The sequence below is a fragment of the Kogia breviceps genome, chromosome 1, assembly GCF_026419965.1.
Source record: "Kogia breviceps isolate mKogBre1 chromosome 1, mKogBre1 haplotype 1, whole genome shotgun sequence".
Lineage (NCBI taxonomy): Eukaryota > Metazoa > Chordata > Mammalia > Artiodactyla > Physeteridae > Kogia > Kogia breviceps.
The window spans coordinates 86909627-86932437 of NC_081310.1; the positions used below are offsets into that span (position 1 = coordinate 86909627).

Below are 22811 nucleotides of genomic sequence, written 5' to 3' on the forward strand. Positions count from 1 at the left end.
GAGCTTATACTGGCAGGAAGCTTTCTGAAGTGCAAATCTGATCAAGTCCCTCCTCTTTAAAATCCTTTGATGACCAAATATCTCCTGCAGAATAAAATCCAAATTATGGCAATCAAGGCCCTTCACAGTGAGGTTTCCACCTACCTCTTCAGCTTTCTCTGCTATACCTTTGACCCATACCACAGTATTTGATTTCCTGAATGCACCATTTTCTCTCCATACTTTACATGCTATTCTGGCTACCAGGAATGACTTCCCTGCCCTCATTTGTACATGTCTTCCAAATCCAGCTCAAATACCTCCCCTAAGTAGCCTCCTCTGATCTGTACTGGCTCGGATTTCGGTGTGCCTCCTCTGATCCCACAGCCCACTCACAGCCTTCCTACATGTCATTTAATGCAGCCTGCTGACTCAAGTGTTAACTGTTGGTTCACTTGTCTCTTCTCGCCGCTTAACTGAGTTGAGAGGCAGGAGCTGTCTTGTTCCTCTCTATATCTCCAATACCTAACAAAGAGTTTCACACACAGCAGGTGCTTAATAAATGTTTGTTGCATTTAAGACGGGAGGATGGCATGACTGAAGACTCAAAAGGGTCTGTCAAGGAATGGACTGTACTGCCTGGTTGCCCTAGTGGCCAAGGGATGTGCAGTGAGTTGCATGGACTACGCCTGCAAAAGAGGTTGTGTCAGTTCTTCAAAGGCCTTGGGAGCCCTGCCAGGAGTTTGGGCTTATTTGCTGGGCAGTAGAGAACCACGAGGTGCTGGATGATCAGTGCTGTGCCAAAGATGGGAGGATGGATTAGAGAAGGCGAAGGCTTGGGTTAGAGAAAACAGGTAGCTATTAGCTCTGTCTTCCAGTTGAAAGAGTGGCTTGGGCAAATGGTGACTACCCAAGGCCACATGGTAAGCAACAGAACTAGGAGTTGAACAAGTTCTGGACTATGCCAAGTCCAGAGATCTTTGTACCACACCACAGCGGGTATGCAGTAGATGGGGCTTCAAGGTTGTCCCAGTGTGAATGGATACTCCATTAATCAGGATAGGATAGGTTATGTTGCAGACACAATTCTGAAATCTCTGTGGCTTAACATAACACGCTTATTTTCCATTCACACAAAGTCCACTGTGGCGCTGGACATCACCTTAAGGCAGCTTAGCCATCCAGGCTGCTTTGACATGCTTCCATAGTTGCCACGATTGGGAAAGAACACTTGGAGAATCACACACCAGCTTGATTTTGGAAGTGACACACATTACTTCCAGTATGGTCCACTGGCCAGAACTAGTCTCATGACCTCACTTGACTACACAGGGACTGGAAAATACAGTCTTCTATGTGTCCAGGAAGCAGAGAGGGCAGGAAATATTTGTGGGCAATAGTAATGCCTACCCAGGACATCAGGGGCCGATGCCTATAGAGAAGGAGGGATGAGGCCAAACAGTCAGTGTATGAGATGTGCAAAGGAGAGAGGTTTTGCTCAGGATTTGTGTTAGGTCAAGGCTGTTCTAGTCACAGGCAGCCAGCAGGGGAACCTCATCCAGGCGATAGTATCTTCTTAACCCTTTCCTGCTCAGCATCTTTCACCTCTGCTCCAGCTGAGGGAGAAGTGAAGCAAAATCTGTAATGACCCTGAGAGGGAGGCAGGACTGGTACAGATGACTGCAGTTTTCAGATGAGGAACCCAAGGAATGAAGACATTCTGTGATGTGCCTGCATATGCAGCAACCAAAGCATTAAAACCACAGTTTGTGGATTTTAGGCATTTGCAGGCCTGTCACCACCATCATATGTGGGCCCTTCGTACTCCATCTTTGCCTCTGCAGCACCTAGCATGGGCCTAGTACAGAAGAGTGGCCAAACCCTGTTAGTATTGAGCCAGGCCCTCCCTGTGCACTTCCCTCCAGAGCCCCTGCATCTGCCCTACAGCATAGCTGCGCAGGGCACACGGCTTCGGGAGCAAGAGCCACCAGCCCCTGCCAGCCTCTGCAGAAAGGCACCAGGTGGGGACGCCCTTTGGGGTATGTGAGGAGGGCAGGGAGAGGCTCCTGGCACTGTTAAAAGGGGCTTCAGAAGGGAGGGGTAGGGCAGCTGCCCCTTCGGGAGGGAACTCGGGGGGCCGTGAGGGTGGAATCCATCTGTGCCTAATAAGAGTGCCTGGGCAACTTTCTGCCGTGGAAAAGTTTTCCGTAGCTGAAGGTCCTCTATCCCACTCCTCCACGCACACTCCATGTGTTCCTGACTTGGCCTTGAGTAGTATTTGTTTTTCTTGTGTCCCAGGATTCCCTCCTCTGGCTTCTAACCAGACAACCCTCCTGAGTCCTGGGGCTGCTTCTGCTTCTGACAGAGCACCTGGAAGAAATTCTCACCTGAAAACCCCACCTCAGACATCGTGAGTGTCCACCTGGCAGGCCAACTGCCCTTCTTCCCTGCTGAGGTGGAGCTCTGGACTCCCACCCTGGCAGGGCCACACGATCCTTCCTTCCCCTCCTCAGCCGACCGCACCAAAGAAACCAGAACCCAGGCCGAAGTATCAGAAACGTGTATTCTTTTTCTTTTAATAGTAAACCTCTTTACAACAAATATAGTGAAAGAGTTTTCAAACAAAACTCATAAGAATCTCGAGGACTTTGTCTTTTCTTATTGTGTAGAATACTAAGAAAGCATCACCATACAGCACAAAAAGAAATATTGAAAACAAATCAACAGTCACACACTTGGACTCGCCCTCCCCAGGACCCAGGATGAGCCCTAGGAGTGTGGGTGATTGTCGGGTTTGAGGGTGGGGCACCTCCGGGCCTGTCTCCCCTCCCTCTCCCTCCCCCCTTCCCTCTGAGACTTGAATGGGGAAGACAGAGAGAATCCAGATTCTCCATATAACACTCCAGCCCCCCTCCCCCGCTACAAATCCCATTCCTTCTACCAACTGCTTAGGGGATGGAGAGGCGGCAGGAGGGGAGATGAAGCGTTCCCAGGCTCCATGTCTCCTCCCCTCCGTGAAAGCCTAATTTCACCCCCCACCCCACCCCAGGGGATTCCAAAGAGTCAGTTAAAAATATATAGATATAGATATTTCTAGATACACTTTTACATCATTTCTGTCTCTCCAAACAAATAAATAATCAGCAAGAGAAGGTGCATTACTTCCTTCCTGTCCAAGGTGGGAAGGGCTGGATAAGGGTCAGGGGTCAGTCTCCTCCCTGCATTGAGTGCACTGCTGGGGGGAGGGGAAATGGTGTGTTCCACTGGGGGGGGGGGTGTGTATGTGTGGGAGGTCCTCTTGCCCACTATCCCTGAAAGCTGTGGGAAACCTGGGGAGGGGAGGGGCATTGGATGACTCCAGTGATTACTTTGGCAAATGCCCAGTTCTTCGGAGGAAGGAGTGGGTGGAGGCAAATTTGGCTTGTGAGAGGAAGAAGAAATGAAGTCCCCACTTGAGGTCTGGGTTCCCAGAGACCCATTCATCAGGCCGGCCAGGGGCCCCTACCCCAAGAGAAACCTCGGGATACTGAATTGTAGAAATGTCACATATTCATTCACAGATCACCCCCTGCCCCCAGGGATAGAGAGAAAAGGACACACACACATCCACACATGGTAATCAAAAGCCAGGTTTGCCATTACAAGGCAGAGGGCAAAACTGGTGAATATTGCACCGTGAACTGCAGGGGCCCTCACCCCGACCCCATGTTTAATGGTGGCCAAGCCCAGCCTAGAAAGGTGGGCAGACTGATGGCGGGAATAGCCTGAGAAGGGAAGGCCAGTCATTCAACGTTTATTGAGCACCTATCATTCACCTTTCACCCAATCAGCATTTGTTGAGCGCTGGCTATGTGCCAGGCACTGGGCAAGGCTCTGGGGATGCATGCATGCATGCACAAGACTACACCCTGGCTTCTTTCAAGGTCCTGATCAAGTCTCATCGATTCTTGACACTCCCTCTAGGAACGTGCAGGAAGACTGGGCATGCTGTGTGCCCAATCAGCAGTTGGGGGGTAAGCTGTAAGGAAGGATCACAGCCCAGGTGAGCAAAAAGCTGCAGAGAGGAAGAGGAACTTGAGTATCATCCTGAAAGCAGGAGGAGGTGTTGGGGGAAGAGGGTACTCCAAGAAAGGGAGCTGGGTATAAAGGCCTGGGGACTGGGTGAACAATTGTGCGTGGAGCTGCGGGAGAGGTAGGGCTATAGGGAGAAGCAAAGAGGGCCAAGTGCCAGATCCCCAAGTGAAGTAAAAACGTATTAGAGTTGAGGGTGAGAACAGGGGATGCAGCAGGGAAGAAGAGAGTGGGGCTCAGGAAGGAGGGTCATAGAGCTGGAAGCCAGGGCTGTGTGGCTGCAAGAAGAGCCATCTGTCCCTCTGTAAACACACACTCAGGCATGCGCACACACACACAGGCACATACTCTCAGAGCTCAGTTCACACAGATTCACACACACATGCCCAGATGGGCTCAGAGACACATAAAGGTAAACCCATGCAACCATACACACACACACATAAATACAAAGGTACACTCAGACACATAAATACCAGATGCCCTCATAAACACACTTGGGTACCTGTGCGGTCACACGCACCCCTCTGCTCTGGTTTCCTTCCCTGCATCAAGTGTCGGAATACTGCAAGCGGCTGGATCATAGAGGCAAGGCAGAGTGTCACCTACCACAAACCGGGCCTTATCTAACTCTACTTTCCCACCAGGATGAAAACCCAAGGGAGCACTGCACCCCTTGGGCAGAGGGGCTGGGCTTCTTATGTGAAGGAGCGGGGCAGGCCCCAGTCTGCCTGCCCATGTCACCCCAGGACAGGCCCCTTAGGGCAGTGGGTAGTGGTGGATTGCGGGCCGGGGGCCTGCCCCCTCCAGTTTGATCTGTGATCCAGCCTGGGGTCTCAGGACCCCACGCTTTGGCTGCCCCCACTGGGGAGGCAGTAGAGAGGGCGGACTTGGGGGGAGGGGAGGGGAGCAAGAACAACAGCAGAAGAATCTCATCTGTACAGTACGGGCCGTTTGAGTCATTATTATTACAATATACTTTGACAAAAATAGAATCTCATTTCATATCAATACAACAACAACAACAAAAAAAAAACAGTTTCCTGGACTGTTACACTGCTAACGTTTTCCAAAGGTTGCTATTTACAATTACAGTAGCCAAGACAGAAGGTGGGATGCGGCCTGGGGGTGGTGGGACAGGAGGTAGCGAGACAATGAGGGCGCCAAGAGCAGGGAGGAGGGGTCAGGAGCGGAAGGAGCTGGGAGGAGGGCTGGGGAGAGGGGCCAAGGAGGAAAGAAGGGAGGCGGGCCTTTTGCGGACCTCCTCCATCCCCTCGCCCACCCTCACACACCACCCCAATGTCCACTCCTCTGGGGATGTGTACGTGCAAGGAAGAGCAAGTCCCCTCACTCACGCTAGTCCCTGGATGCAAGGGTTTCCAGTCCTCGGGCACCCCGGGGTGCCTGAGGCCGCCTCCTGCTGAGCCACTTCACTCTCCCCAGTTCTCCCTGCGCTTTGTGGCCAGCTTTACAGGGCTGGTGTCAACTGAGGGATGGGGAGCTATTGCACTGTGTATCTTAGAGAAAGTGCTGGGGAAGGGAGGGGGCCCCCAATTCACCCCCTGCCCCAGCCCTTCTGCCCCTCCTCAGCCCTCTCCTCATGGCTCTCTGTCTTTCTCTCTAACTGTGCTTCATAGGGGCCCCACCTCAAGCCCCTCCCCTCCAGCCTCGATTCCCAGGCAGCCTTCCCAGCCCCAAACCTCGGCCAGCACCCACACACCTTGGAGGTGCAGATCACACAAGAATCAGTTGAGAGTGTGTGGTGTGTGTGCAGGGGCCTCTGGGGCCCAGGCTTGGGTATTCTGCCCCGTGTGCCTGTGGCCATAGGAAGAGCCAAGAAGCAGAGACCTTCTTCAGAACCTCTGCCTCACTTTCCCCCTGAAACACAAAACCATCCATGAGGCCGACTTTGGGGTTTTAGTCTATTGTAAGGGGTTTTTGTTGTTTGGTAGTTTTTGGTTATTTCCCTCTGTCTGGGGGATGGGGTGGGAGGGCCCCGCATGCAGGGCTCGGCACCTGTCCTTTCCCAAGGCCTATCAGGCCCCCCACCCCCTCCTGCAGCATATGTGTACAACGTGCAAAGTGTCCCCCCCCTTCCCGCAAAAAAAGAGCCCACCAGCCAGTGAAACTGGTGGGGGGTGCAGAAAGAGGGGATGGGAGCATCCCCCTCTCTAAAGCGAGAATCCAAATTAAAAAAAATATAATAATAATAATAATATAATAATAATTATACACAAATGTAACCGTCAACAGGACACGGAGCACAAGAAAGGAAGTGGGGGTCGAGCGGGAGGAGCCCAGGACAGGGAGGGGTGGGCGGTGAGATTGTCAACTCTTCATCAGGGAGGCTGAGAGGAGGGGAGTGGGAACCGTCACTTTAATGTCTGTGAAGAGAGGAGATGGAGAAGGGGGTGTGAGGGCGTGGCCCAGGCTACGGGGTATGTGCCCCCCCACGTCCCTCTCCCAGTAGGGCCGGGATTCTAGTGGCAGGGCCAGCTCTGAGGGGAGGAAGCCATCGAGCAGAAGGGCTGATGCTGGAGGGAGGGGAGACAGGCCATTGGCGGGGGTGAAAGGGTGTCGGTGCTGCCCCATAGGGCAGATGGGAGGGCTAGCTGGCCACAGGGCCTCTTAGGTGGGAGATGAGACAGGCTGGGGGCATATGGACCAGTCCCTGGGTGTAGCAGACAACGGCAGACCGGAGGGGTGATGCTACAGTACCCAAGTATCGAGCCGCATCCTCTTCACAGCTGAGCCCTCAGCCTCAGGCTCTGGGGCTGGGCGCAGCAGGCCCAGTGTGGGACCGAAGTCTCCCCGTCCATCATCCCGGTCCCCCGTCTCATAGGAGGCCCCAGCCGGGCTGCTGAGACTGTCGCCAGGCTCAGGGCGGGTAGCCGGAAACACAGCTGGAGGGGGAGGCGCAGGGCTGCGCTCACGGCTTGGGGACACTGGTTCCGACTTGATGCTGATGTGGGGGTGGGTGGTGACCGTGAGGGCAGCACCCACGTGGGGTAAGGGGCTGCCGGGGCTGGAGACAGGAAGTGGGCATGGAGTACAGGGGACAGAAATAGAGGAGGTGAGGGACAGAAAAAGTGATGGGAGGTCACACGACAGGGAGTGAGAGAGGACAGAAAGTGAGAGGATGGGGGTTGGGGGTGGGGTGAGGCAAGTGGATGGAGACAGGGGCAGCAGGAGAGAGAGAGGGCCAAGTGAAGGGAAGAGAAGGAAAAGAAGTCACATGAGTTGTCTTTCCATCCCATGCTGTCTTCTGCAGAGCCAGGAGGGCCCCACACCCCACCCCAAGCCTGGGCTGGCTGGGGGAAATGTTCAGGATGGCTCTCCCAGGCCTAGACAGGGGACTCCAGGGCTGACACTTAGTGGCTTATGTGCTGTCCACTGATGACAGATAACCTCAAAGGGATCTCAGCTCTCAAGAGGCCCCTCGTCTTCCCACCCCTCAGCTCCCCCTTCCCCAACACTGGCGGGGCATCCCCGGGACTCACATTAGGTTGCTGAGGGACACGGGGACCAGGTGGGGCTGCTGCTGAGGTGGCGGCTGGGGCTGCTGGGGAGGCTGTGGCTGCGGCTGCGGCTGGGGCTGTGGCGGCTGCGGCGGCTGCTGTGGCTGCGGCGGCTGCTGCCAGGCGGTGACACTGCCTAGCGACAGCCCCCCAGGCGAACTGAAGGCCGGTAAGGAGGAGAGCTCTGCACTGGTCAACTGGTAATCTGCACGGGGTGGGGAAGAAAGTGCAGGTGAGCTTCTTGCAGTGGGAGAGAGGACCGAGGCTCCCATGCGGGAGCCACCTCCAGGACTATCGGGGTAGGGGCAGTTGTTAACGACAGATGTGAATAATCAAATAAGCCCGTACGAATTCAGTGAAGATGGCACTCAAAGAAACGCAAACTACGAGGTGCTACGATAAGAGAGGTAGTTTTTTTCTCTTTTCTTCTTCTTTTTTTTTTTTGCGGTACGCGGGCCTCTCACTGCTGTGGCCTCTCCCCTTGTGCAGCACAGGCTCCGGACGCACAGGCTCAGCGGCCATGGCTCACGGGCCCAGCTGCTCTGCGGCATGTGGGATCCTCCCAGACTGGGGCACGAACCCGTGTCCCCTGCATCAGCAGGCGGACTCTCAACCACTGCGCCACCAGGGAAGCCCGGTGGTTTTTTTAAAATAATGTTTAACTTTTTTTTTTTTTTTTTTTTTAAACCATGTGTAGGTATCACTTTTAGAATGTCAATTTTAAAAAAGAAGGCGAGGGACTTCCCTGGTGGCACAGTGGTTAAGAATCCGCCTGCCAAGGCAGGGGACACGGGTTTGAGCCCTGGTCCAGGAAGATCCCACATGCCGCGGAGCAGTTAAGCCCGTGTGCCACAACTACTGAGCCTGCGTGCCACAACTACTGAAGCCCGCGTGCCTAGAGCCTGTGCTCCGCAACAAGAGAAGCCACCACAATGACAAGGCCGCGCACCGCAACAAAGAGTAGCCCCCGCTCACTGCAACGAGAGAAAGCCCGCGTGCGGCAGCGAAGACCCAAACCTGGCAAAATTAAAAATATAAATAAATAAATTTTAAAAAAATAAAAAAGGGGAAAAAAGGTAGGTAGGGAAGGTCTAATATATGTGTAATTGTCATCTCTTCAACTGTCAAGTCTTCAAGAGCCTTTCTGAGATTAGAGGGGAATGGTGGGAAATGCTAGGTGAATGGCACATCTGAAGCAAATGACTGTAACTACCATTCCACCTTCCTCAAAGTCCCTGAGTCTCCTGAAGACTGTCAACACATAAAACAGGTACAAATAGGTAGCAGCAAGCGTTCGGGCTGCCGTGCCCACAAACACAGAAGATGCACATCTGCCGCCCAGAAGGGCCTACAAGAGCAGAGGGGCTGTGAGTGAAACAGGCCTGCGGTACAACTGGCCAAGGTTCTGGCGGATTTTCCCAAGAGGTGGCACTTGTTGTTTTCAAAATTTCTGTCTTAATGAAGAAATTGTGATGTTTGCACTGTCACAGAACAAACAGAACCATGAAATGTTTCACAATTTACACAGCTCTGTTATGTTTCATGCTGCAGCCTGTTTGGGACACTTTAGAAAATGCCTTCCCTGAGGAACACAGGCTGACCCGCACCGTGGTGTGATGAGGAGGGCACACCCGCCAGTCTTCCCAACGCTACACCACGTGCTCCTACTTGAGGGGCCATCTGCTCCAGCCCTCTGTCTTTACGCAGGGAAGACAGGATTATCTGTGCAATAGAACAGTAAGGTGAAGGGCATGAGCGATGGGGTCAAACTTCCTGGCCACCTCCACTTACAGTCCATGTGACCTTCGGCGAGTTACTTAGTCTGTCCATAAACTGGAGGCAATAATCCTGCTTGCATCACTCAGCTGCTATGAGGACTGAGCACGTTAATACACACGAAGTATGTAGAACAGTGTCTGGCACATGATAAATAATCAAAATACTTACCTGCTGTTATTATTAATTTACAAATGAGGTGACTGCAGCCTCAAGTTTGAGGAACTCTCCCCAGGTCACAGAGAAAGCCAATGGCAGAGCTAAGACAAGGCCCCAGGCTTCTCTATTACCTTTAAATCTCACTCTATAGACGGTCCACGCTTGCCTCTGGTCTCATAACAATGTTAATTAGCCAGGAGTTTTGAGATGCTTACATTTAAAAAGCAGACCAGGGCTTCCCTGGTGGTGCAGTGGTTGAGAGTCCGCCTGCCGATGCAGGGGACACAGGTTCGTGCCCCGGTCTGGGAAGATCCCACATGCCGCGGAGCAGCCGGGCCCGTGAACCATGGCCGCTGAGCCTGTGCGTCCAGAGCCTGTGCTCCGCAACAGGAGAGGCCACAACAGTGAGAGGCCCACGTACCACAAAAAAAATAAATAAATAAAAAATAAAAAGCAGACCAAGGGCAGACAGGGGCCTCTAGGACCAACTATTTACAACATTCATTTTACAAACAAGGAAACCAACCCTGAACAGTGCAGTGTTGCCCAATGTCCCCCAGCCAGTGAATGGTAGGGACTCAAACCCCAGTCTTGCACTTTCCCACCACACTCCAGCCCTGTCTACCTGGAGATCTGGCTCCCCAGCAGGCCCCTCGGTCTTCTCCTAGAGCGACCACAGCCAGACCTCTGCAGCCAGTGTCAACAAGGGGCCAGGTGCGGCCCTTATCCATGATATTACCACGGGCGGATCACCCCCAGCCGGAACTTGGACTGGGGCCAAGCACTGTAAATAGTGAACACCTACACTGCAATGTGTTCATTGGGGATTTGTTTATATACATAGGGTCACCTGAAAACACCTGCTGTTTAAAACTGAGGTCTGCTTAACTACTCCTGCAGCAAGAGAAACTGGAGCACTTGGTTTCTGAGAGGATGTGAGAAAGCCCAAATATTTCCCAGCAGGGCTCCAACGGCAGGCCCAGGGTCAGAACCTGCTTTCACACCAGACTGACAAAAAGAGTCTAAACTCTGGCCTTGCTGAGCGCCTGTCGCAGGTTCACTGACACCCACTAACCTGCCTCCTGCTTCACAGAGACTGGTGGGGGACCTGAGAAGGTGGCAGGAAACCACCACCATGGGATTCCCAAATAAACAGCAGCTCCTGAAAAGTGGCCTGTGCTGCCCTCTACCAACTGCCCCCACTGGCAGGGCTAGAAGGGCCTCAGAGACCTCCTGTCCACCCACAACTCACATATGAGAACTCCTACTGGCCCCCGAAGGTGCAGCCATCTGAAGCGGTCCTCTCTGAAGCGGCCCAAGGACATGATAACTTGGGAGCGGGTACACACATGGGAGCACACACAAGCGACGAGGGACTTCACAAGACACCCACCCAGGTGATAAAATCTGAACACCAACCCACATGCCAGGGTCTGGCCTCTCAACACGAGTCGGTTCCTCCAGCTCTTATACCTGCCCCGAAGGGCTTTCCCACACACAGGATTGGGTTCTGGATTTTTACACACAGGGAAGAGGTGGGATTTTGTGGGTATTTGTACTGGTGTCTGGGACCTACCTAGCATGGTTCAACTCTGGAATGTGGGCTTGGGGAGTGGGTAGAAGTTTAGGGGTCTTTTGGTCTAGTCTGATCTCACCACAGAACAGCCCTGATGCAAGCCATTCACAGGTGAGAAAAGCTGGGGAACATCAGAAGCCTCTTCAGTGGGAGAAACAGACCAGGTTCCCAGCCACATCGATGCTCTGAAATATGGTGACAAGGCATTTCCGCACTGGGAAGTCCTTCCTGACACAGCAGCTTGGAATGCAGGCAAGGATGGCTGAAAATGTCACAGACTGTTCCTGGGAGGGTGTGAGTGGGTGACAGAGGCCAGGACAGCCCTGGGGACCCAGGACGGCCCAAGCACTGGGTGTCCTTTCTGAATTTTTCTACCCAGAGGTCTCTCCCATGTCTCCAAGTGATTCTTCCCCTTCAGATCCCCTCCCCCACTTTCATCAGACCTCCTCCTCCCTTTCCCCCTCATCATTCTACCAAACCATCATCAGGGTGAGAGACCCCCTTCTTCCTCCTCCGCCCCGCCCTGGAGTCCTTACTTGGCTTTCCCAGGAAGCTGGATAAATCTTCCCGACCATGCTTCCTCTCGGGCCTCCTCAGCCTCCCTGTCTCTCTCTGTCTTTGTCTCTCTCTCATTCCTTCATTCTTCTCCTCCAGGAAGCCTTGCTAACCTCGGCACCCTCCCCTCCCCACTCCCCGACCCTGGTCAGCCCGAGTCACCCAGCTGCTCAACCCACCTCAGATGGGAGCTCCCCAAGGACAGGGCTTTCCTTCTCCATTAGGTCCTATTTAAAAATAAGGGAGACTCATACCCACTTAAATTTGATTTTCAGACAGAACAATGAATAATTTTTGCACAAGTATGTCTTTGAGACAGTTCCAGTAACACCATCACCATGTGAATGGCAACTGATGTTACTATTTGCTAAATCTGGCAACCTTAATTAGGTAGGAGCTACCCCAAATCAATGGCCCTCCTCAGATTGGGGCATCCCCCAGAGAACCTCGTGTTCCTTCTCTGGTCCCTCCTGTGCCCCAAGGCCAAGTGCACACAGCTACATGTCACATGAACACTCACCTGTGTTGTAGGCGGTGGGCATGGAAGAGAAGGGGAGGCCCTGGCTGAGTAAACTCGGTGTTGCCACGGAAACCACTGGGGTGGTGAGCGAGTGGGTAGACTGGGAGACCCCAAGGCGCTGGGCATTGTTCTGCAGGAGAAAAGAGTCTGTCAAGAGGTGGCAAATGGGAGGGCTGCTTTACCCAGGCCCCCCATTCCAAGGACAAGCTGGGGTCCTTGAATCTCAAGGCCCAGGAGGGATGCCTCAGCATGGAGGCCCCGCAGATACATAAACACACACTGGTGCATTCACAGAGACACTGAGATCCATGGGGAGAGACATGCACACACAGATTCACTGACGCCTATACACATGCAAAAAGGAAGGTACATATGCTGGCCCTGTGGCCCCAACACCAGCCATGGGCCCTGTCTCCATTCATCTCCTGGTTAGTCCCCCAAGAGTCTATCCTCCATCCGCCACACTGCAGCACACGCCCCGGTAGAAGTGTGCTGGCATCTGTGAGGGGAATGCAGGGCCTGGCGTGGCGTGTGCCTGCGTGTACGCACACACGTGTGTGGGGCTGTCAGCTCCATCTGCTGCTGAGTCACTTGTTTATTCCAACTCCACGCTGGGGCCGTAACTGCCGCCGTGTTGGCCGCCAAAGCCTGCCTGCCTTTTCCAGCCTCTCTGGCCTCCCGTCAGGGAGTTCGGGAGGGAGGAGCCCCCGCCCCACTTCTGGCTGAGAGTGAGTATGTAAGCGTGTATATGTGTGACAGAGGAAGAGCGCTGCATATGCCTCTGAGTGTCTGTGAGACAGGCTGCGTGCAGGAGGGAGCACCAGGAGACAGAGGGAAGCAGGGAAGCCCCTGACCAAGGACAACTCTGGCCTTGCCTTGGGCCTCAGCTTTCCCTAGAAAACCGATTTTCCTGTCTGGCTGGCATCCCTCCTAAGGAGATCCCTGTCCTGGGTGGGCATGAGTAGAGTCAGAGGGCAAGCACAATCCAACCCCCAGTCCAAGGGCCTAATCCAGGTACTCTGGGATACACTGAGATGGGACCTCTGAGGCCTGAGGCAGGCCCACTCCACTGGCGCAAGTGTGCGTGCACACACACACACACACACACACACACACACACACAAAGGTGTGTCTGCATGAACACAACATCCCATGAAAACATACACGGACACTCAGGTACATACACATGCATTGAACCCCTCGCCCCCACCCCGTTCATCTCTGCATCCCACTTGGCACTGAGCATAGCTCTTGGCAAATAACCAGATAAACAAACACCACATACTACACACAAAGGCAAAAGGACAGAGGCACACACATACTCCATGCTGGGGGACCGCAGAGCAATGGGCTAACCCAGAATTTAAAGCCACAGCAAACATCTCATAGCCTCACTTACCAGATCTAAATGGTCCTCAGTCTGGGAGCAGAAATAAAACCAAGGGGGTGGTTCAGTCTCTGGCCCCAGCCCTCCCCTCACGCGCCTGCCCCCACAGCCATGCCATCTACCTCTGTGCATCGGAGCAGGATGGCTCTCCAGCCTAGAAGGGCAGAGCTCTTCACTGTCCTGACTGATTTCCAGAAGATGCTATATCCCAACGCCCACCAGTTAGGAAACCCTCAGTCTAATCCTCATCCCTCTGCTGTAAAGGCAGATCCTCTGATCATCCTCCTATCATCACCAGGGAACCTTCTCTCCCACTTCCTGTCCCTTTTTACTGCCCTTGAGACTGGTACTTCTGTGTTCCAACCTCTTGTAAGGCCCTTCGGGAAGGAAGAGCTCATAAAAAGCCACGATTCCCCGATCTCTCTAGGTAAGTCCTAACTGCTGGTTATCTCTCCTGCTAGGGGTCACCTCTGTCCTCCCACCCTACTGCTCCCCACTCTCCCATTCCCCAGCCCCTGACCCTCGGTCCAGACACCCCACTCACCAAATGATGCATTAACCCCTTTCCTCCCTGGGAAGTGATGACCCTCAGGTCAGGCTTGCGGCTGGGGGCTCCAAGCTGGGCGCTGTGGGTGGGTGGGGGCGGAGACTTGGCAGGGATGACCTTGTTTAGGCTGTTGCCGTTGGCCACGGGGAGGAGGCCAGGGGAAGCCCGGGCACTGACGTAGCCATTCCCTGGAAAGGTGAAGAGATGAGGGTAAAAGGAAAAACATGGACCCACCACTTAGCCCTGTTAACTGCTCCCAAACCAATACTCCTGTCACCCAGAACTTCTCAAAGCCATGTTCAGACTTTGAGTGGCTACTGAGTTCTCTAATTTTCCCCTAAAACCACCCTGGTCTTGGGAGTAAGGGGAGAACACTCCTTACTCCTCAATCATTGGGTTCATCTCCCTGCCTCTAAGCTACATGTGATGGGACTGGGTCGTAGGAGCTGGTCTCCAACGACAGGAAATCCAGCACCTGCCCTCAACTGGGCCCATAATGACGCAGGTTGGAGAAGGGTGGCAGCCTGGAAGTTGAGACTCAGTGTGGATCCCGGTCACGAGGGCAAATCAACCACTCAGACTGCTCCCCTCGCTTTGAGCTCGGGATGCTGTGATTTGGATAAGCACATGACAAGATGCCTGTAGCTCTGGGAAAAAGACGAGCCATTCACTTGCAGTGCTGGTGTTACTGGAACTGGGGGACTGATGACATAGCTGCCACCAAAATCAGACTGGTAATAACAAGCAGAATAACCATCTTTTACGTTTGTTCCACACTCTATAGCCAACACAGGGCCTTCACATGCATATCATTGTATTTAATCCTCACACTAACCCTGCAAGACGGACAGGACATGTATCATTAGCCCTATTTACAGACGAGGAAACACCTGCCAACCACTGGTTGGGAGAGGTGTGATGACTTCTCCAGGGCCACACAACCACTTTCTACATGTTGCGCTTGAGGGCCTAGAAGTATCACCGTTCCTTTGAGGTCTGCAGGCACTTCTCTGGCCCTTTCCTTGGAGAGGGAGGGGTATTCATCCATTCCCCCCATTTCCTGCCCCCGTACACAACTGCTGCCAAGGAGGTAGTACATGGTTCCTGGGGCCAAGCTGGGGAACTCTAAAATCCAGAGATGTGGAGGTGACCAACGTCAGAAGTATCACCTCGCCCTCTGCCCTGAGAGCACACTGCTTCCCTGGAAGTGTGTAGCTGCCTCCATCCCAATTCCCGGATCACTCCGGGAATGGCAGGAATGTTGGGGTGACGTCAATGGTGACATTCGAAGTCATAGTCACCAGCCGGACAACGGCACAGGGCAGGATGGGCTGTCAGCTGCTGCGGGGGCGGGGTGGCATGGAGCGAGCAGCCTTTCTTCTGTGGTTCATAGACGTGTGCTTACCAGTGCACATCTAACGTCTGGGTATTTCCATAAGAGAAAATGTCTACACGTGTGTAAGTGTGTGTGAGTCTGTGCCTCTTATCTGTTGCCAATGTCAGATATTCGTATCTTCCAGATCCCAACCAGACGCACCCCCCCCCCCCAATGAACTGGAAAAATCTGGAACCTCTCTTCCAACTAGAAATGTTGGTCAGTTCTCAGAGTTTTCCCAGAATTCCCTGAGCCTACATCTCTGCCAATCATCCACACCAATCACTGCTACAGACAAAAAAAATCCAGGGGCTTAAAAATCCTCAGACACTACATCCAGCTCAGGCCCTGGGATCTTCCTCTCCCCTAATCTAGGTCACTCTCAGTCCCTGGAACACCTGAGGCCACCGAGCAGGCAGACCCTGGCCCTCCCCCAGGCAGAAGGGCAGCTTTACTCACCGACAGGGCTGGGGCAGGCTCCGTTAGCACTGTTGAGGTCTCCCCCCAGCATGGCCCCTGGAAGAAAAAGAGAACCATAAGCCGACAGGACACCCTCTTCCAGAGTGAGTCCTGGGAACTGGACTCACTGGGAGTCACAGTCCCTTCCCTCTGGAACCACATACATGGGAGAGTGCTGTGGTAGATGAAGGGAAATAGTCACCATGGAAAATGGAATCCCAAAGTCTCACCACACCTCATTGCCACGTCACCTACCCACCTATCAGATCACTTACCTGCGCTGGCTGGCCGCTGGGGCAGGCCGGGAGATACACTGTTCCTCTGTAGTGCTGGCTGCTGGGGGGACAGGAGTCGTGGGTCCGTGAGGGATGACGTCACCAGGGAAGGGGTGACCAGGGAGCCGCTGGGATTGCTGAACTGCAGTGAGCTCTGATTGGACACGGGCACCGTGACAGGCATGGCAAAGTTGGGGGCCGGGACAGCTGACTAGACAGAAGATGGAGAGGCAGGGTCAGGGCAGGGTGACCCCTTACCCTGGACTCTCTTTGCCTGGGAGGGCAGGCCAGGGTTCCTCTAGTCTCTGGGCTGTGCGTCCTTGGGCCAGTAGCTCCATCTCTCTGCTCTGGAACCCCCTGGAGTCATGCCTGCCACTCCCACCAAGGAAGTATGCTGGTTGGAGTGCTTTGGGATCCAGCTCTGGCCCAGAGAATAAGAAGGCTCTGCTCACTGCAGAGAGACCCGGGGACACCTGGAACCCCCCTAGCGGAGGTGGGTTAGTCCTCAGCCAGGCAGGACACACAGAGAGCAGGTTAGAGGCCCCGAGTACAGACCCAAACTCACACACACAGCTGTTAAGGATGAGCGCGTGGGTCGGGGCGTCACCTCACTTGTCGTCTCTCATCTGTCTGCCTGCTGCAGAGGGCGTTCACCCACCTCATTGCCCTCCCCTTCAGCAGGAGTCTCTGCCTCCCCTTGACAGTGCTATTGAGTATCTTGGGCTGGGGGTGTCAGAGCAGGCCCAAAGGGGCCTCTCCCCAAAACAAATCTGGACAAAGAGTACATTCTCTACTTTCCTGTCATCTAAGGATCTCAGGTCATCTACACACTTCTTGCTGGTGAGGGGGACACTCCAGGCCTCTCCCGGCTTATGCTCCATCCAAGATGAGTCTCAGCAAGGGTCACGGGTTTATCACGACCAACGTCAGAGGTTCCTCAGTGGTCACCAATAGCCCCAGCATGGCTCAGAGCAGAACATCCATCAGAGGCAGCCGAGGGCCGGGGCGGGGCGCGAAGCCACACCATGCACCACAGGGAGGCTCTCCTCCATGCGACTACTCACGGCCAGTCTATAACTCTGCATCATTTTATCAAACTCCTCGTCTATCTTTTTATATTTCTCCTCCGTCTGGGGGGTCAGGGCAAACACCTCGTCCACCTCAGGGCTCTCACATTCCCTGTGCTTCTTGTGCAGCGCCTGGGGGGGAAGGGGCCGGAAGGGGGGGCCAACAGAGAGAGAGTGAGTGGGGCTCACCCCATAGCGCCGGAAGAGCCCGTCGAGCTCCTCGCTGGCGCGCCGGTACTTGTCCTCCAGCAGGGGGCTCTGTTCCAGCGAGTCCTCCCCGTCGGGCTCCGGGCTGTCGCAGCCGTTGAAGCCCTTCTTCCTCAGGGTCTGTAACCGCACCACTACCGTCAGTAGGGGTGAGGGTCCTCCCAGCCCCGACCCCCCGCATCCCTGGCGTTCCTTCCAGCCCTTCCCTAAGACTCTCCTACTAGGGCACTGTGTGACTGTGTGGTTGGTGGGGGAGGCGACAGAATACAGGGTCACGTGGAAGGTGGGCCTAACCCAGGGAATGCAGCCGCCACAGAGACATGTGCTTCCAAGGTGACAGGTGGGGTGGGGGGTTTCTGGGGGATGAGCTGAGGGGCTGGTGCCCTGAGCCAGCCTGTGCCTGTCCACCCTTAGGTAAGGCCCAGAGAGAAGGCACTGAGGGCTCTCCAGCACAAGGCAGTCAGGGCTGACTTTGCCCAGCTCAATTCCTGGGCTCTGCTTAAAAGAAGGGAAAAGAGAAATCGAAATGGAGACAGAGAGCTAGAAGAATAAAAGGGAGAAAGACAAAACATTTCTTTTCATTTACTGAGTTTCTACCATGTACCACCTTGTACGCTGTCCTCAAGCAAAGGCCACAGCTTCTCCCATGCACCCACACAAAGTAGGGGATGCACACCTGGTGGTGTGGAGGAGACCCCAAAGCTGACCTCTCCATGCTCAAAACATCTTCACAGATGCTTCTTTTGTCTTGAAAATGAATGTGAATTTTACATTCTAGTCTAAAGTAAATCTGTTTTCTCTAATATAAAAATAAAGGAATTTCCCCCACATCTGTGGAGTGGAAGTCTCGCTCCAGGAAGGCAGGCCTGTGGCTTCCCAGGCACCTTTCCTCATCGGCACAGGTCCTGTACCCCCAGTGTGAGAAGCAGGAACTGGGCTGTCTCATTCAATTCACACAACACCCTTCAAAGCAGGCACTGGCCCCATTTCGTGGAGGTGGGCACCAAGGCTCTGGGAAGCGAAACCACCTGCCCAAGGCCACACAGCCAGTAAAGGACAGAGCTGGATTCCAAAGCCCACGTCCTTTAATGGTTTACAATGTCAGCTCTTTGAAACAGAAAATAGAGCCACAGGGACCCACAAAGGGACAGAGACAGAGCAGCAGAGACGGAAACAAAGAGGGAGACAGAGAAAGGAAGACAGATGCAGGAGCATATCAAAAGATGGAGAAGGAAGGAAAGAGAGAGAAAGAGAGAATTTGAGAGCAGACAGAGCAGAGATGTCATGTTGTGCCTGACACACATGAAGAAAGCAGCTCAGAGAGGGCTGGGGTGGGACTGGGCTGGGTGGGCAGCCCCATCTGACGTCTACCTCATGGCCCTCCTTCCTTCTCGGGCCTGGGGTTTGTAGCAGAGGATGTGGGTTTATATGTGTGTGCACACAGGTGAGGGGGCTTCAATGGGCAGGTGTACATGTGTGTGTGCACAGGGAGGTCCAAGTGTGCATGCTGCATGGGCACGTGGTGTGCAGTTGCAGGCAGGGGTGGGGTCCGCGTGCGTGGGCCCACCTCGATGATGTCGGCGTTGGTGCGGCTCTCGTGCGGCTCATTGTACTCCGTGTACTTGAGCAGCACCTTGTCCATGTCCGTGCTGGCGTACTGGAACAGCTTGTTGGAGTGGTTGAAGATGATGAGCGCGATCTCGCAGTCACAGAGCACACTCAGCTCATACGCCTTCTTCATCAGCCCGAACTTCCTCTTGGTGAATGTCACCTGTAGGTGGGCATGTGGGTGGCCAGGTCTGGCTCAGTCAAGGTCAGACCAGGAGTCCCACCTACAGGAAGCTGGACATAGCCAGCCCCTGCCTCAGGGTAACCCTGTTCTCAGGAGCCCCTGGTCTGGGCAAGGAACAGGTCAACACCCCTCGGCCAACACGTGGCCAAGACATAGCCCAGGGCCAATTCACTGAAAGCAGAGAAATTCAGATGGACATAACTCCACACCTCTGTGCTGGGGGCTATCAATAGGTGAGGGAGGGAGAACAGAAGAGCTTCCAGGCTCTTCCCTTGGGGTAGGAGGAGGGGAAGGATTCATCTTGGCAAAGGGGAAGTGCCTGGGTGCGGCCTGAGGTTTGCATATTGCATATGGTAGGGGCTCAGGTCTGCCTGGTTGCAGCAGATGAGTCTTGGGGTTCTAGGACACAGGGTCCTAAGAGCTGCAGGGAGGTGGGGATTCCTCTTCTCCCAACTCAGCCCTTGCCCTTCCATAACAGACTCCAGAGCCCCCTTCTTCCAGGAAGCCTTCTTGGAGTGGCTGGAAGTGGAGTGGAGGCAGAGGCCAGCTCCCTGCCCTCATCCATTCCGTGAAGCTCCCGGATCCCCTCACCTGTCGGTTCCGCTCATCGGTGATTCGCTGGATCTGAATCTTTTTCCTCCCCATCTTTTCCGGGTATCCTCAGTGCCGGGGAGGGGAGGGGATCGCTGGGTGGCGGGTCTCGGCACACCTTACACTGTGCTCATGAACAGTCTCGGACCAGCACTCAGTTCATGGTCTGCAGGACACCTTCTGCACAGCCTCCTGGGTGGGAGGGTCACAAGAGGACTGTCAGCCCTGGCAACCCTCAGGCCTGCTCCTTTGGCACACGGGCCAGCCTCACAGCACCGCTGTGAGACGCTGGAAGCATCTGAGCCCCATCCACAAACTAAGGAAATGGTGGCGACCTGAGGTGATGGCATGCCACAGCCAGGCACAAGCTGGAATTCACTCAGGGCCCAGGACTCTGCTCCAGGCTCCTTCCACACCATCACTGCTGCCCTCAGGTTCTAGGTCAGACAGAACACAATCAGGGAGCTCCCTGGCTCCTAAGGGTCTGGGTCTTAGAGAACGTCCCACCCCCTCACTTCTCCCCAGAGCGCACCAGAAGTAGAGACATCTGGGCTCGCCAGCTGCCCCGCTGGCCTAGGATGGTGGTTCCCATACAGAGCCCAGTGCAGAGAACATGCTGAGTGAACACCCGCCGAGGCTGTGAACAGCTAGCCTGGTGTACCTGCTGCCAGAATGGAAGTGTGTCTGCATCCCTGGCTCAAGAATATACCAGAGCAGGTCTAGAGCAGTGGTCCTCATACCAGACACATGAAACCCTGGAGTCTGGAGTCCCAAAGTAGGGCTTGGGCTGCAGAACCCCTATCTCCCTTTAACCAGGGCTCCTCTACACCAATCTGTTTTACTCAGTGGGCCTTGGCCTAAATTTCTGCTTTGAAGAAAGGATTCTGCTGCTTTAAACAAACAAACAAACAAACCACCCTTCTACACCAGAGGTCAGTAAATTTTTTCTTTAAAATGCCAAGTAGGGACTTCCCTGGCGGTCCAGTGGTAAAGAATCTGCCTTCCAATGCAGGGGATGTGGGTTTGATCCCTGGTTGGGGAACTAAGATCCCACATGCTGCGGGGCAACTAAGGCCCTTGCGCCACAACTACTGAGCTTGCGCACCTCAGCTAGAGAGCCCGTGTGCTGCAACAAAGAGCCCACGTGCTCTGGAGCCCACGTGCCACAACGAAAGATCCCGCATGCCGCAACTAAGACCTATTACAGCAAAAAAAAAAAAAAAAAAAAAAAAAGGTAAATAAATATTTTAAAAAAAAGAAGCCAAATAGTATTTCAAGTTTTGCAGGCCATACCGTCTCTGTTGTAACTACTCAACTCTGCCATTGCAGCATGAAAGCAGCTATAGACAACACATTTAAAAGAATGAGTGTGACTGTGCCCCCAATAACACTAGATTTATAAGAACAGGCATGGCCAGATTTGGCCCATGGGTCACAGTTTGCCAACTCCTGCTCTAGAGGAGTGGGGCATGTCTAGAACCCAAGCTCAGCCTAAGAGCACTGCCTCCCAACGTTGCTCAACTCAGAGCATGTAGAGAAAATATAGAACCAATGCCAGACAGGAAAGAGGTTGCTGGCAGCCAGGGGGACACAGGCACCAGGTGGAGGGATCCTTGTCTCAGTATACCTATAAACCCATCATGGCCCACTGGTTGAAGAGCTCCAATTAAAGAGCCAGGAAGGGAAACGGAGGCCCTGCACTGTACAGCATGAGGTACCACAGGATGGAAGGAGACACAGGGATGGCAGCCCAGCCTGAGCCAGAAAAGGTGCATGTTCTCAGGTATGGGTAGCACCTAAACAGGCTGGGTGAGCCCCCGGGGACTGGAAGGGCCCAGGATGGAGGCATAAGATGACCCCAGGGCCCTTCTGGCTCTGTGATTCCAGAGATGGAATAGTGGGAGCTGGTGGAAAGGGGCAGTAGGCATGGGGCCCACGCTTTCTAAAGCCACTCTGATAGGGTCCTGGGAGGAGTCCAGACCACAGAAGCCCAGACCTCCTCTCCAGAGTTTCCCTTCCACAGTGTCCCTGCCAGAGGGCCCACTACAGAGTCCAGGAAGGTAGGCTCTCACCTCCCCCCAACCAACCTGGGCAGAGGGTGTGTGTTTGACGACAGAGACACCTGTAATTAGGAACCCTCTCCCCAGCCCCCATTTCCAGTGGCTGCTGAGTTTCTCTAGCCTTTACCATATCCACTCAACCGTGGGCCCCAAGGTTCCATAGTAGATGCCAAAGTTCAGCCTTGGCATCTTGGCCATAGAGGGAAGGAGAGAGGGAAGGCAGGGAATCTATGGACTTGGGAGGAGGCAGGAATATCCCTCCCCACCCTTTCCCATTACGAGGACTTTCCCTCAGGCATTCCCTAGCCCAGCTGGAAAGAGAGCTTCTGCTCTGTCCAGGTACCTTCAGAAATCAATGTAGCCCCCTCCCCACTCCTAGAAGGACCCTCCACACCTCCCTCTCTCTCCCCAGGGAGAAATCTTCAAACCTTCTTCCCTTCTTCCTTATCTCAAGGTGCTCCACGGGCCCTGGGCCTCCTACTGTCCACCCTCACACATGCCCTAGGACATCACCATCACCTGCCCAGCCAACCCTGAGTTGGCTGAGCAGATATCTGGACCCAGAACCAGCTCCAGCCACCCCATCCCTCGCCTGTGACCCCGATCTCTGCCAAACACGCCACAGCAAAGGCTCCAGCCTGAGGACTTCGGCTGCCCCGCCTCCCAGTGCAATCCAAAGGCTGTATTTTCCAGAGTTGCAGTGGTACAGGTTTGGCAGAGAAGTGGGGGGAGGGCACACTGAGGGCAAGGGAGGGCTAAGAAAAGGGCTTTTTTTTTTTTTTCTTTTCTTTTTTTAATTTTTCAGGAAGAGGGTTTTTTAAATGGAATTCTCTGGCCTGGCCTTGAAAACCCCAATCTAGACTGGTAAATGCAGTCACCATCACCCTCCTCTGGCTC

General features: G+C 54.1%; 1 protein-coding gene across 4 annotated transcripts in view; it reads right to left on the reverse strand.

Moving 5' to 3' along the window:
• Window positions 1-2528: 2528 nt before the first annotated feature.
• The window catches only part of MEF2D (myocyte enhancer factor 2D), a 34356-nt gene continuing 14073 nt past the window's right edge, over window positions 2529-22811 (reverse strand). The window contains exons 2-12 of one of the 4 annotated variants that reach the window (XM_059055122.2): window positions 19855-20046; window positions 19039-19242; window positions 17262-17396; window positions 16198-16408; window positions 15923-15979; window positions 14086-14276; window positions 13554-13574; window positions 12155-12284; window positions 7551-7773; window positions 6769-7075; window positions 2529-6434 (exon numbers count right to left, since the gene is read on the reverse strand). In XM_059055122.2, the coding sequence (XP_058911105.1) occupies window positions 6423-6434; window positions 6769-7075; window positions 7551-7773; window positions 12155-12284; window positions 13554-13574; window positions 14086-14276; window positions 15923-15979; window positions 16198-16408; window positions 17262-17396; window positions 19039-19242; window positions 19855-19908 (1545 nt within the window). In that variant the 5' untranslated portion in view covers window positions 19909-20046 and the 3' untranslated portion in view covers window positions 2529-6422. Of the gene's footprint in view, window positions 6435-6768; window positions 7076-7550; window positions 7774-12154; window positions 12285-13553; window positions 13575-14085; window positions 14277-15922; window positions 15980-16197; window positions 16409-17261; window positions 17397-17453; window positions 17592-19038; window positions 19243-19854; window positions 20047-22811 lie in introns of all 4 variants that reach the window. The other 3 variants (XM_059055099.2, XM_059055143.2, XM_059055132.2) reach the window with 3 other exon arrangements.